The 13,029-nt window shown below is 39.7% G+C and overlaps 1 protein-coding gene across 4 annotated transcripts in view; it reads left to right on the plus strand.

Annotated features, from left to right (window-relative positions):
• ampd2b (adenosine monophosphate deaminase 2b) overlaps window positions 1–11,991 on the plus strand; it is a 30,099-nt gene extending 18,108 nt beyond the window's left edge. For 3 of the 4 annotated variants that reach the window (XM_084721298.1, XM_084721299.1, XM_084721300.1), the window contains 17 exons: window positions 1,071–1,195; window positions 1,700–1,830; window positions 2,695–2,763; window positions 2,865–2,967; window positions 3,087–3,279; window positions 4,142–4,283; window positions 4,425–4,514; window positions 5,839–5,968; window positions 6,066–6,260; window positions 6,410–6,541; window positions 6,634–6,797; window positions 7,978–8,104; window positions 8,210–8,373; window positions 8,746–8,866; window positions 9,035–9,208; window positions 10,551–10,661; window positions 10,786–11,990. In XM_084721298.1, the coding sequence (XP_084577424.1) occupies window positions 1,071–1,195; window positions 1,700–1,830; window positions 2,695–2,763; window positions 2,865–2,967; window positions 3,087–3,279; window positions 4,142–4,283; window positions 4,425–4,514; window positions 5,839–5,968; window positions 6,066–6,260; window positions 6,410–6,541; window positions 6,634–6,797; window positions 7,978–8,104; window positions 8,210–8,373; window positions 8,746–8,866; window positions 9,035–9,208; window positions 10,551–10,661; window positions 10,786–11,001 (2,387 nt within the window). In that variant the 3' untranslated portion in view covers window positions 11,002–11,990. Of the gene's footprint in view, window positions 1–1,070; window positions 1,196–1,699; window positions 1,831–2,694; window positions 2,764–2,864; window positions 2,968–3,086; window positions 3,280–4,141; window positions 4,284–4,424; window positions 4,515–5,838; window positions 5,969–6,065; window positions 6,261–6,409; window positions 6,542–6,633; window positions 6,798–7,977; window positions 8,105–8,209; window positions 8,374–8,745; window positions 8,867–9,034; window positions 9,209–10,550; window positions 10,662–10,785 lie in introns of all 4 variants that reach the window. The other variant, XM_084721297.1, reaches the window with a different exon arrangement.
• The last annotated feature ends 1,038 nt before the right edge of the window (window positions 11,992–13,029 follow it).

The raw sequence follows: 13,029 nt of genomic DNA on the forward strand, positions 1-13,029 counted from the left end.
AATACTGACAGACAACAAACCCACTGACACTCTAGCACACACAGAATGAAATATTCAGCAGGATGATGAATATTTCAGTGGCAGGTGCGTCATTTCGGGGGGAAAGATTAATATCATTGCAGACAGACTACTAAATAAACACCCAAGGGGAGAAGGAAACCGCAGTGGGGGCATTGTCTCTTGTCATGAAAACCTCAGTTTTCGTCCTCGCTGCATCCACTCACAAGTGTCCTCATCCTGAGTCTTTTCTCGGTGACCATCCCCCTTCGTTTTCCCTTCTGGGCTTTCCATGACAACTGGGTTTGTATAAAACTTGAGTCTTGTGCGATGGCAACAATGGAGGGTATTAGCCGGTGTATGTGCTGATGGGCTCTCCACCTGAATGGTCCATTGTGTGGTGAGACACAAACAGCCGCTGAGCTCAGACCTCCGCTGTTGTGTAAAGGCCCGCTGACAGAGGAACAACGAGCTTCTGCAGACGGTTCTGATCACTGTGAATTCAATATGTGTTGAAGGAATGTAGAAACTTAAAGGAAGAGAGCTTTTTGGCTGATTCATATTTATGTCTACCCCACTTTTTCCATGCTGGGTAAAATGAGAAGCTATTTTTATCAAGCTTGATAAGCTCATTGACAGTTAACAGGATACAGCTGCTCCAAGGAAAACTGATTAATCATCTTTCAGAGCAGAAATTAGTTGCTTTGTTTCTTTAGAGTTACTGAAATGAGGATTTAGCATTTTTGCATGAAATACTGCATAAATGATTAATCGATCAGTTCATGATTTTATGTCGATGAACTCATCCAGTACACCTCCATAAAATGGTTTGTGTAGAGTGAAAAAATTCAGCTAAACTGAATAAATTATCTCCACTGAGTCTTCGTGTAACTGATTGTTTCAGTTTTCTAAAGCTGATCCAACATTATTTTCAGTGTAGTCGTCCAAGTACTATCATTAGAAGACACCGAAATAGTCTCAAAATAACATGTTCTTCAGTACTTCCACAGATGCAAAGTTTTCTCCCTCAGTTTAAGATGTCTTTCCCTCTTTCTGTCCCCCTTTATCTCCAGTTGATCTCCGTGGTGCCCGCCACCTCCTCACTTCCCAGCATTCCTTGCCTGGCATCCCTGTGGCCTTGAAACAATCCATTGACCTGCGTACATCCATGGACGGGAAGTACAAGGAGATTGCTGAGGTTAGTACTTAGTGTTTGTGCTCAGTCTTTAACCTGATGTCTTGTGGCTTAGTAACTTTTTGAGTAGTTAACTACTTTGAGTCTCGTGTATATCATGATGTTTTTTGCTATACAATATGGTACAATGCCACAGTTCATTGGTTAGGTTTGTCATTTAATGGCAATCACCTAGTATTTGAACAAAATCACCTGTGGGTTGTAACCAAGATGTGATAGAGTGTCATGAATTTCCCTCTGAATTTAGCATTTTCCTGATTCCACCTCAACAAGTTCTCCCTATCCTCTCCTTAAAACACATCCTCAGTCTGCCTCAGTGAGGACTAACTCGCCCTGCACTGAATCAAACACATGTTCACTCCACACGCAGATTCTGATCATTTCCCTTGATGTTTTTTGGATGTAGCTGAACTACTTTTTGAAAGTAGTTTTAGGTCGGTAAGCTGTAATTTATGATTTCTTGAGAGCAGTTTCCCCAGCATTGACTGTATGTGTGTCTGTGTGAAGGAGCTGTTCTCCCGCACTCTGGCAGACAGTGAAATGCGCAGCGCCCCCTATGAATTTCCAGAGGACAGCCCCATCGAACAGCTGGAGGAGAGACGTCATCGCCTCGAGCGACAGATCAGCCAAGATGTCAAGTAAGTGCAGAGGAATGAGTTAGTTAATATGCAAACGCTTGTGATTGTGTTTTCAGTCAGAATCTGCCCTAATGGTGTGTGTGAAAGATTTACAAGATACAGGCAGAGTATGAGAGAAATGGAATATAATATTCATATGTATGTCTTCATTTGTGTATAATCACCTGAAATAAGAATCATTGTGCTTTTGTTACCTTAGAATTAACCATTTTTATCTACAGGGCACGGTTGTGTAGGGACATTGTAACTGTTTCATGTTAGCATGTCCTGCAAATCAGAGAAAAATTTAACCAGTCAGTTTAGTTCAGCCATGAGAAAAAATATCTGAGGCTTTCTTGCTTCATGTTAGTCCTTAGTGCATTATTAATAAAAAGTAGTTGTGTTTTCCAGTTTATATGCATTTACAGCTGCTTTTATCTGGATCAAACGGTCATAACTTTTTGTCTTGTAATAGCAAAGATTATTATCCACTATTTAAAATGTAACTTTTTTCTGACCTTTTTTGTGCCACCTTTTTTCTTTTTCAGTCCTCTATCCATTTCCTTTGAATTTTTGACTGTGCTCATTCTGTTTTGATTTCATTTGATTATTTCTTGAGTGACCTGAGGTGGAAGTGGACAGATCCACTTAGAGGGGTGGGGGGGTATCATGTGCACCACCATGTTTCTACAGTAGCCTCTAGATATATGCCTTGAGTGTTTTTTGCAGCCACTGTTGATTCTCCTACACACTTGGAGAGGGAGGGAGGGAGGTGGGGTGTTTGCAATCTGCAACCTTATTGCTGGATGCCACTAAATTCTACACACTGGGGCTTTAAAGCTAACAGCGATGATCCGAAAGTGAATTCAGCCTCTGTTTGCTCAGGTATGAACCCGACATCCTCCTGCGAGCTAAACAGGAGTTCATGAAAACTGACAGTGCCACAGATCTCGAGTGAGTGTTTATCCCGGCTATAAGCAAAAGTGACGTTTATTCTCCACTGAATGTACATCTCAAACTACTAGAACAGAAAATAATTGTTGACCTGTCACCAGATATATGAAGGAGCAGAGCCGAACTCCTGACCTGCAGGAGAGAGAACTGGTTCCAGAGAGAGAGTACCAGAGAGTCACTATTTCTGGAGAGGAGAAATGTGGGGTGAGTCAGTCATGAAGGGAAAATGTTTCGTAAAAAGTATGTCTTCTTAGTGTCTCACAATAAAATAACAGTTCCTCACTCAAAAAAGCTTCTTCTTATTCTGTTGTTCTTCCATCCAGGTTCCCTTCACAGATCTGCTGGATGCAGCCAAATGTGTGGTGAAGGCTCTGTTCATCAGACAGAAGTATATGGGCCTGTCGCTGCAGAGTTTCTGCAGAACCACCGCCCGTTACCTGCAGGAGCTCAGTGAGAGACCTCTGGACTTGGACATCTATGAAGAGGAGGAGATCCCAGAGACCACGGCAACTGCAGGTACTCTGTATACACATGAATACACTAACATCCTCATATAGTGCACACCTATTATCATTCATACATTACCAACAAAGAGAAGGTCCTGATTTGTGCAAAAAGTTATGATAATTGATTTAGGGCTATTTTTCTTTATTGATTAACCTGATTGTTTTCACAATTAATTGATTAATCATTTAGTCTATAAAATGACAGAAAACTGTGAAGAATGCTCATTGCAATTTTCCAGAGCCCAAAGTGACATCTTCAAATAGCTTCTTTTGTCCAACCAGCAGTCCAAAACCCCAAAGACTCTTCATTTACTGTCATGAATGAAAAACAGTAAATCCTTACATTCAGAGCTATAACACAGAGTTTGAAGTGGTTATGAAATGGTCTCAATTTAATACTGATGCCTTTATATGACTGACTTAAGAAAACTAAATTCTAAATTATTTGAGCACCTTACGAAAACAACCAATCATTAACCATGAATCATTAACCATGATTCATGGTTAATGATTCAGGGTTTCAACCTATTTAATGTACTGTTTATGGCTCCAGTTCCCTATCTGTTACTCATTTTTGAATGCTAGGGTCTTACATACTGCTCCTTTCCCTCATATTAAGTAAAATTTGCTACTTTGTTCCTGATTTAAAAAAAAAACAGTACTCTTATATTAATATGTGAATATACAGTCATGTCCAGTGTCAAGTGTCATCTTCTCACTTTAAAATATAATTGGGCACACCCACAGATTTCACAGTCCATCTGTCACACACCCCTGAACCGTCTGTCACCACGTGTGCTGCCTGTTCAAGTTAGATGTTAGCTGCATGTGCGTTCCCACTTGACACAGTGCGACGTTCTGTCTCCTCTCAGATGGCACCATGCACCCACCTGTTTCTGAAACACACCCCTACGAGAACAAGGACCCTGCCAGCATGCCCCCTGACATGGGTTACGGCTGCAAGATGGTGGATGGTGTCATGCATGTGTACACAACGAGGAGCATTATGGAAAAGTGAGATGTGTATGATGAATCACTCTGTGCATGCATGCTTTATCTTGTTGATGTGGTAGGGTGCTTGTCTGTTTTTAGACTCAGTTCGCACATTTTTTTTGGCAGCAGAGTTTCCTGCTTAAATTTTAATGTTGCTAACAGGAGCACAGAGCTGGACCTGCCGTATCCAGACCTGCAGGACTACATCGCTGATATGAACGTCATGATGGCCCTAATTATCAATGGACCAGTGTAAGTTTCCAAAACAGAACAATGTTTAGATCATGCATTTAATTTGATTTAACTACCTGGCGAGGATTGTGCAGTAGGTCGTGTGTGTGTGTGTGTGTATTTTTGTGTGCATGTCCAACGGGGCTGGAGCTGTGGTCTGCAGATAATCTCACACTACTATTGGACCCATCAGCCTAATATTTTTTGTGCATATTTATGACTGCTCAAGGATGTGGTGGCAGTGATTCACAGTTCTATTGATTGCTCTGTTTTTATACTTTATAAGGGCCACAAGTCATCAGCAACTGCTAGGCTAAAAAAGGTTTACCGACTAGTCTGTTGCAGGCCACATGTTGACCTTTGTAATGGCTTAAAAACTGACATCCCCAGAAAAGTTTTGTTTCATCTTAAACCAGCGCATCTGTAGATTAATTCTTTACCGAATGTGTTATAATCAACCTAAGTTAGGCATGATACAAAATTAATAAATCTGTGTTTTGTTAGCTTCGCTGCCATCTATGTTATGCATCTGCACAGTCGCCCTATTGAAGCTTCCATGGTGTGATAGTAAACAAATGAGAGATGCAGACTTCACTACAAAAACTTGTTTAATTCTGAACTGCTTTTCATGAAATTTGATTTTATAAATCTAAAAAATGTAAAATGATAATGGTTATTTGGGGTGATCTAATCAGCTCTATACCAAAATATTAACTCTCCAAATAACTACAACTTCCGCAGGGAGTTACAGGCTCCAACCAATATCAAGTGTAAATTATTCAGAATCTCAGCTTTCACAAGTTTCTCAAAATCTTTAGATTTTATATCTATGATATTGTTCTAAAGCCATTGGTTGTTTGTAATGTTCGAAATAAATAATGAAATGTTGTAAATAAATAACACCGTTTAAATTGAGAAGTTTGGAGTTATCGTTCTGTTTCTTGTTTACTTATTACATTTATATAGTTAGGTGAACCCAGGAGGCTCAGTTACCAGTTATTTTATGCAGCTTAAAGAAAACTGAGATTATACTTTACAAAAATGCTTTATTGATAACTTTGCGTACATGTATATAATAAAACTTACACTGTACTATACGAAAAACTTTATTCAAAACTTTGCAAATCTCTTCCGGTTGCATCTTTGACTTGTGTTGGCACTGCAGTAGTTCACCGTCTGTTGCCTGGCAGACATCTACACTCTACTGCGTGGCCTCCTCTAGTTTAATCTTGTTTATCAGCAGACTTTTTTGTCTCTGTACTTTTTGAACCATCCAGAAAATACAACATTTCTGACTATCTCAAAAAGTACTCGTGTTACTGGTTTTTGTTTGCCTTTTCCACAGAAAGTCTTTCTGCTACCGTCGTCTGCAGTATCTGAGCTCCAAGTTCCAGATGCACATCCTGCTGAATGAGATGAAAGAGCTGGCAGCTCAGAAGAAAGTCCCACATCGAGACTTCTACAATATCCGTAAGGTGAACTTGAGAGCTGTTTCTACTGAGCCTATTCAGAATTATGTGTTGTAATCCAGAACCAGACTGTAATGTTTTGTCTTGTTTGCCTGTTTTGCAGGTGGACACACACATTCACGCTTCATCCTGCATGAACCAGAAGCACCTCCTGCGTTTTATCAAAAGGGCCATGAAGAAGTATCCTAAGGAGATAGTGCATGTGGAAAGAGGCAAGGGTCAAACGCTCATGGAGGTGTTTGAGAGCATGAACCTGACGGCCTTTGACCTGAGTGTGGACACCTTGGACATGCACGCAGTGAGTAACACCCATGGAAGAAGATAAGAAACAGTCGTCTGGTTAAAAAATATACAGCCATGTTGAAATGACAGTTAGTGATTCAACCAGCCAACAGCATCAGTCAGTGAGAGATTGTTTGAATCACAGTGTTTCAACTCTCTGTGCAGGACCGTAACACTTTCCATCGCTTTGACAAGTTCAATGCCAAATATAATCCCATTGGTGAGTCCATCCTGAGAGAGATCTTCATCAAAACAGACAACTACATCGAGGGGAAATACTTTGGTCACATTATCAAGGTGCTCACTTGCAGCCTTAACGCTGCTGTTGCCATTGATACCTGCAGAATGACTACCGCCCTCTGCTGACGCTTTGTGTCACTGCTCCTCAGGAGGTGATGGCTGATCTCGAGGAGAGCAAGTACCAGAACGTGGAGCTTCGGCTGTCGATCTACGGCCGCTCCAGAGATGAGTGGGACAAACTGGCCAAGTGGGCTGTCAAACACCGGGTCTACTCTAATAATGTGCGCTGGCTGGTGCAAGTGCCTCGACTCTTGTGAGTAATCCCAGTGGTGTGATATGTTTACCCAAGTACTGTATTTAAATGAAGTGTTGAGGCACTACTTTTATTTGGCACATACAGATGGGAGTTAACCTACACATTTCAATTTTACATTCTAAAAAACAGATCAATTGATAATACACCCATGATTTGTTATAGATTAATAAATCATTATTAGTATAAGGACAGCAAAGGGAAAGATTTGGGGATTAGATAAATGCGCAGAATTTTTTTTAACATATTTTAATTATTCCCTTGTCTAATGCTCAAGTTTTGTTTACTCTGTTAATCAAACGGAAGTAAAAAATGCTCTGCATCCTCCAGAGACAACATTAAGAATGCTGTTTGTGAACATAGTATTAAATGTCTGTAAAAGGCTTGGATAGGATCTCAAGGGTTATATTTAAATAAAGAAAAAGTAATCATTGTATATACTGTCCATACCATGCATGGTCTCACAGTAATAAAAAAACATGGTTCTTCATAATGAGTTCTTTAACTTTAAATATGTAAATGCTTTTGTTAATAATTTTAATGTAATAAAATATTTTAAACAAACTATTATGCTATTATATACTATTGTTTGTAAAAACTAAATTATTTTTATAGTGATGTTAAGATCTGACCATTTGTCCACCAGCCCTTATTGAGGTTTGCAAACATACCTCAGATTCTAAGCATTTTTAAAATCTCTGCAGTCTACATTTGTTTAGATTGATATATTTATATTTCGGAAATGTATTGTGTGCCATATAGTAATTGTCAGATAAATAAACAGACATTTAAACATTAACACCAGCACAGACAGCAACAACACCTACAACAACTACACCAAGAGCACCAACTAATAGACCCATCAAAGTCCTCTACTTATTATAAAGTGCAGCGTCCTCACACACAGAGGTTCAGTTATTCTGTCCATGATCACAGTGCCATCTGCAAATTTAACAGTAACATGATCAGATGTATTGCTTCTACATTTGTTTGTATAGAGAGTAAATAAGCCTGGGGAAACAGTGCTCCCTTGTGGGCTTCCAGTGTCAGTAATAGTAGGAGACACTGCCTTATTTACTCTGACACACTGTGCACTGTCAATTTACATGCGTAAAATGAGCACTGGAGAGATAATATTACCATAATCTCACAATAGACTTCTTGTATTTTTGTCTCAAAGTGACGTCTACCACACAAAGAAACAGCTGTCCAACTTTCAAGAGATGCTGGAGAACATCTTCATGCCTCTGTTCGAAGTCACAGTGGACCCCGGCAGCCATCCAGAGCTGCACCTCTTCCTCCAGCATGTACGATGTCTTTGCTGTGGCATCAAGAATTTCTATTACTTTACTCGCATGCAGTCTGACCTCAGAGGGTTTCATGGATCTCTCTCCTGTTGGTGCCTCACACAGGTGGTGGGTTTCGACAGTGTGGACGATGAGTCCAAACCAGAGCAACATATCTTCAACCTGGACAGTCCGCTGCCAGTTAACTGGACAGAGGAGGACAACCCGCCCTATTCCTACTACCTCTACTATATGTATGCAAACATGACTGTGCTGAATCACCTGCGCAGGTATGTGACGTCTGAATCGCAGTCCGAGTGGCTGTCATTAGATTTGCTCTCGTATAACATTTTCACAGTACCATAACCATTTCAGAAAATATCGCAGTATACAGTATTACTTAGTGACTAACCTTCACAACAAGTTCAGTTTGTGCACATCTGTGGATGCACTTTTGAACTTTATTTACCATATGACTATAGGACAAAGGATAACAAACGAGAAAATATATTCTTATCATTAAGGATTCATCCATCTGTCATCTGTTTTATATTGCAGTCACTCTTTTCTTGAAATAACACTCCAAACGAAACTGAAATTGAGTGCTACCTCCCTCTAATCTGTTGAATTCACCTTCCTAATATCTGTCCTTTTCCTTCCAGGCAGCGGGGGTTCCATGCACTTGTCCTCCGTCCTCACTGTGGGGAGGCCGGGCCGATCCATCACCTGGTGTCTGGTTTCATGCTGTCGGAGAACATCTCCCACGGGCTGCTGCTCAGGAAGGTGTGACCTCGATATCACAACAGCTGCTTCATATCACACACAGAAGAGACATTATCAGATATACAGTGAACGCTCATGGAAAATCAGGGCTGCAGTATTAATGTAACACACTCCTGGTGCACCGATTGTTTATTACAACACACCACATTATGCCTTGTGTCCCTCCAGGCTCCTGTGCTGCAGTATCTGTACTACCTGGCCCAGATAGGCATCGCCATGTCGCCTCTCAGCAATAACAGCCTGTTCCTCAGCTACCATCGTAACCCTCTCCCAGAGTACCTGTCCAGAGGGCTCATGGTCTCTCTGTCCACAGACGACCCGCTGCAGTTTCACTTCACCAAGGTCAGTGTACACAAAATATTCATAACATTTGAATTTCTTTAAGTTTGTTGTTAATTCTCTAAAATACAAAAATAAGAATATGATAAAAGCAAATGCTACAATAATGATACTAAGGGATAGGTTTATATGAATAAGAAAAAAATTGACTTTAATTTTAAATGGTTTAGATCTAATCAGAAACACTATATTGTCATTAATGTCAGCACTGTCTACATGTTTTAGCACTGAGTGTAGAGGCTCAATTGACTGACCTCTCCTGCAATAAAGCATTGAGTAGATACTTGATAGGTCCTTCAACACAAACAGCTCTGAATGTCAGGGACAGAGAGCAGGCAAGCTGTTATCACACTGAAGAATTACTTATTTTATTAGACAGACAAAAACACTTTGAATAACTAATAACTTTGGAAATTATAATCCTCAATATTTTCATTACATCAATTTGTGCTGCTATTTAGGATTGGCGTCTATTCAGCAATAACCGTGTAATTTATTTAATAGGCTTTTTTCATGGCAGACATATTGACATGAAATAGTGGGGTAAAGACAGGTGTTACCAGTGATATTAATAAGGGTCCTGTCAGTATAACAGCGCTTCCAGTGAGCCGTCGTATACAGTCGGAACAACCTGGCTGTGTCTGACCTGAATAAAACAGACTTTAATTACTATCATTGGTAACACCTGTGTTTACCCAGCTGTTTCATTTCATGTCAGTGTGGCTGCTGTGAAAAGTGTCTATTTTTTCTTCACATGCCAGGTTTCATTGTAACTGTCAGTTAATTGTGTATCCACACACAACACAAAGAATTCACAGGAAATTGTGCATGCATGTACAACAAGATTCAATTTGACCAAAATGCATCCCCCTTGTTAACCTACCATTCCCTATTCCCATCTCTTAGGGCCAGAGCAGTTGTTTAGTTGAATTTATATTCAAGTCAAGTCTGCCTGACTCATTGATCCTTTATCTGGCTGACGAGTCAGTTCATTAGTTTTGGGTGAACGTCACAAACTGGATCCTTCCCCCATGTTAAAAATTAGCAAATCACCCACTGGTTGCCATCAGTATCTACAGTACAGGCGGCGCCAAAACAGCTGCTTTACACTATAAAAAGTTAATTATTAAAGAGTCTGGCAGAGCGACAGTGGCACATTTAAACTGTTTGCAAGACAAATTGTGTTTCCTTCTTTTATTGTGTGAAACATCACAGACCTAGTTGCTTGAAATTTAAGGTAGAATCAGTAGGATTTGTCCAAGCTATTTGTAAATGCACCAGAAAAATCATCCTGAGCACAGCAAAATAATGAGAAAATAAGGAAAATGTTTTATGCTGTGTGCAGGAGCCCCTGATGGAGGAGTACAGCATTGCTGCTCAAGTGTGGAAGCTGAGCTCCTGTGACATGTGCGAGCTGGCCAGAAACAGCGTGCTGATGAGCGGATTCTCTCACAGGGTACCAATTATTTTTATAGCACATTACACATTATCCAATTTTACTGTCTGCAACCAGAGCACTCCCTCCTCAGTCTGTTGTTCTGCAGGCTGTTTGATTTACTTTGACTCCTGTTCTGGATCAGGTGAAGAGCTCCTGGCTTGGTCCAAACTACATCCTGGAGGGCCAAGAGAGTAACGACATCAGGCGCACCAACGTCCCTGACATCCGTGTGGCGTACCGCTATGAGACGATGTGTGAGGAGCTGAATTTAATCACACAGGCCATCCGCACGGACGAGCTGGAGACCATCGAGGAGGAGGGCAGTCTGTGTATGGGAGCTGTGCAGGGAGAGAAGTGAACATATGGCACAACACAAACCAAATTCTCACAACATTCCCTGTTTTCACATCAGGACTTTGTACAGATTTGCATATCAACATATCACACCTGTGAAAAAAGAGAAAAGCTTTGTTACAAGAAGATTATGAGAGTTGCACCTGTGGCAGTATGAGAGAGGACCTACAATCTGTGTACTCAACGTGTTTCCTTCCTTGGTTAATTTGTCATGGTAATTTCATGATGTCTCTATTTATTTTAAAATTATTATATTTTCATGGTTTTTGACTACATTTTGTCAGATGTTTGTACAAAGTCTGTCTTCCCTGCACCAAGCATTGAATAATACAGACATAAAAGATTAAACCCATTAATAAAACTCATAAACTGAATCCAATCCTGATTGATTAAAATAAGAAGACAATCAGGAGCGATTATAAAAATAAAGAGCCTCCAAGTACGTACAGGGCTGTAGCCATGGTTGAGGACTCTGAGGTCATGTCATCTGAATCTTTACTGGCAGTTTGAGAGTTTTAGTGACCCTGGGGGATTTCACATACTACGCTTAAAGACAAACACACAGCGGGGATTTTCTCAAGCTGATTCCAGTAGTCATAGACTCTACATTTAAATTTGTTGACTTTCAGCCCAACAGAATGAACAAATGTGCACAACTAATGAAGTAATATTCATTTTAGGTAATATAACAGGAGCACTTTATCTACAGGTCTGTAATTTCCTGGAAAGAAATCTATAACTTGGAGAAAGAGACAGCGCTCTGAGACCGAAGCTTAGAGTTTAGTTAGCTGGTTGCACCAGTTGTTCTAAAGCTCAGACTTAACTTAGTGCAGCTTTACCTTAACCTTTACTAAGTAGAGATTTATATATCAATAAATTAAAACCTCACTCAAACTAGTTCTTCCAAGGAGATTAGTTGTTATTAAATATTTACACACTATCAGATGTAATTGCTATCTAGTGAAGGGAATTAACTTTAAAAGCTAGCATTAGCTTGCTGATAAAGATATAAACTGAATACTACAAATTCAGCAATACATATTATCCATGTCATATATAAATAAAACCTATATCTGCAAAGGACTGGCAGTAAAATTTAAAATATTGTTGGGCCTAATAAGACTTTTACTTTTGGAAGTTATATTACAGGTTGTGATGCAACATTCACATCCAGTCTACATGTAGTTAATTGCATTTCACTGGACAGTGCAACAGATGATTTCTATCAACCAATTCACACGTTACTGATGTCTTAACTAGATTGATGGTACGTGTTCCATTGGTGGTATGCAAGCTCCCTCTCAGTTCAGGACATATGACATTTAACAGGACTTCAAACAGAGCAAGCCAAGGATGCAGTTCATAACCGGAAGGCCTTCACAAAACCTGCAATTATAAATGAACACTAACTGAATAAAATGATTGATTAGTGCAGTTTTAAAGTGTGGTTTGAGTCCATTTAACCATGGAATTTAGTTTTTTTCTGTGTGTAGGGGAGTGAGGCAAAACATGAATGATGATCTCAGTAGTTCTAAAATCCTGGCTACAGCCCTGACTGCTTACCAAAATCATAGACTTTCACAGTAAAATTTCTTTAACCGGAAAAACCTAAAAAAAAAAAATCTTTACAGATTAGTCATTGTCAAATTACATTTTCTACTGTAATTACCCACAGGACAATACCTCATGCTATGACTGTTGGAAAAATCTCCATCTATTCCTCCTACTGGTAATGATATTAATGACATTAAGATCATATTTCCTACAGCTTTTCCGTATCATAGTCTTGCTGTTTGTTTGTTTGTTTGTTTGTTTGTTTGTTTGTTTGTTTGTTTGTTTGTTTGTTTACAGTGATGTATGTTTGCATGAAGGCACGTCAATATTTGTTTCTGGTATGCAGTACTCAGTTGTAACATCTTATTATACTAACTTTTATTTTGTGACTTTCTTTTTACTTGCAGTCTGAACTGTAACTCTGGTCTGATACAGTCTGTCTTTTACACACTGATATTTCCCAGCCATAGTACTGTGA

This window comes from Lutjanus erythropterus, chromosome 6 (genome assembly GCF_056507025.1).
Source record: "Lutjanus erythropterus isolate fLutEry1 chromosome 6, fLutEry1.hap2, whole genome shotgun sequence".
NCBI lineage: Eukaryota > Metazoa > Chordata > Actinopteri > Lutjaniformes > Lutjanidae > Lutjanus > Lutjanus erythropterus.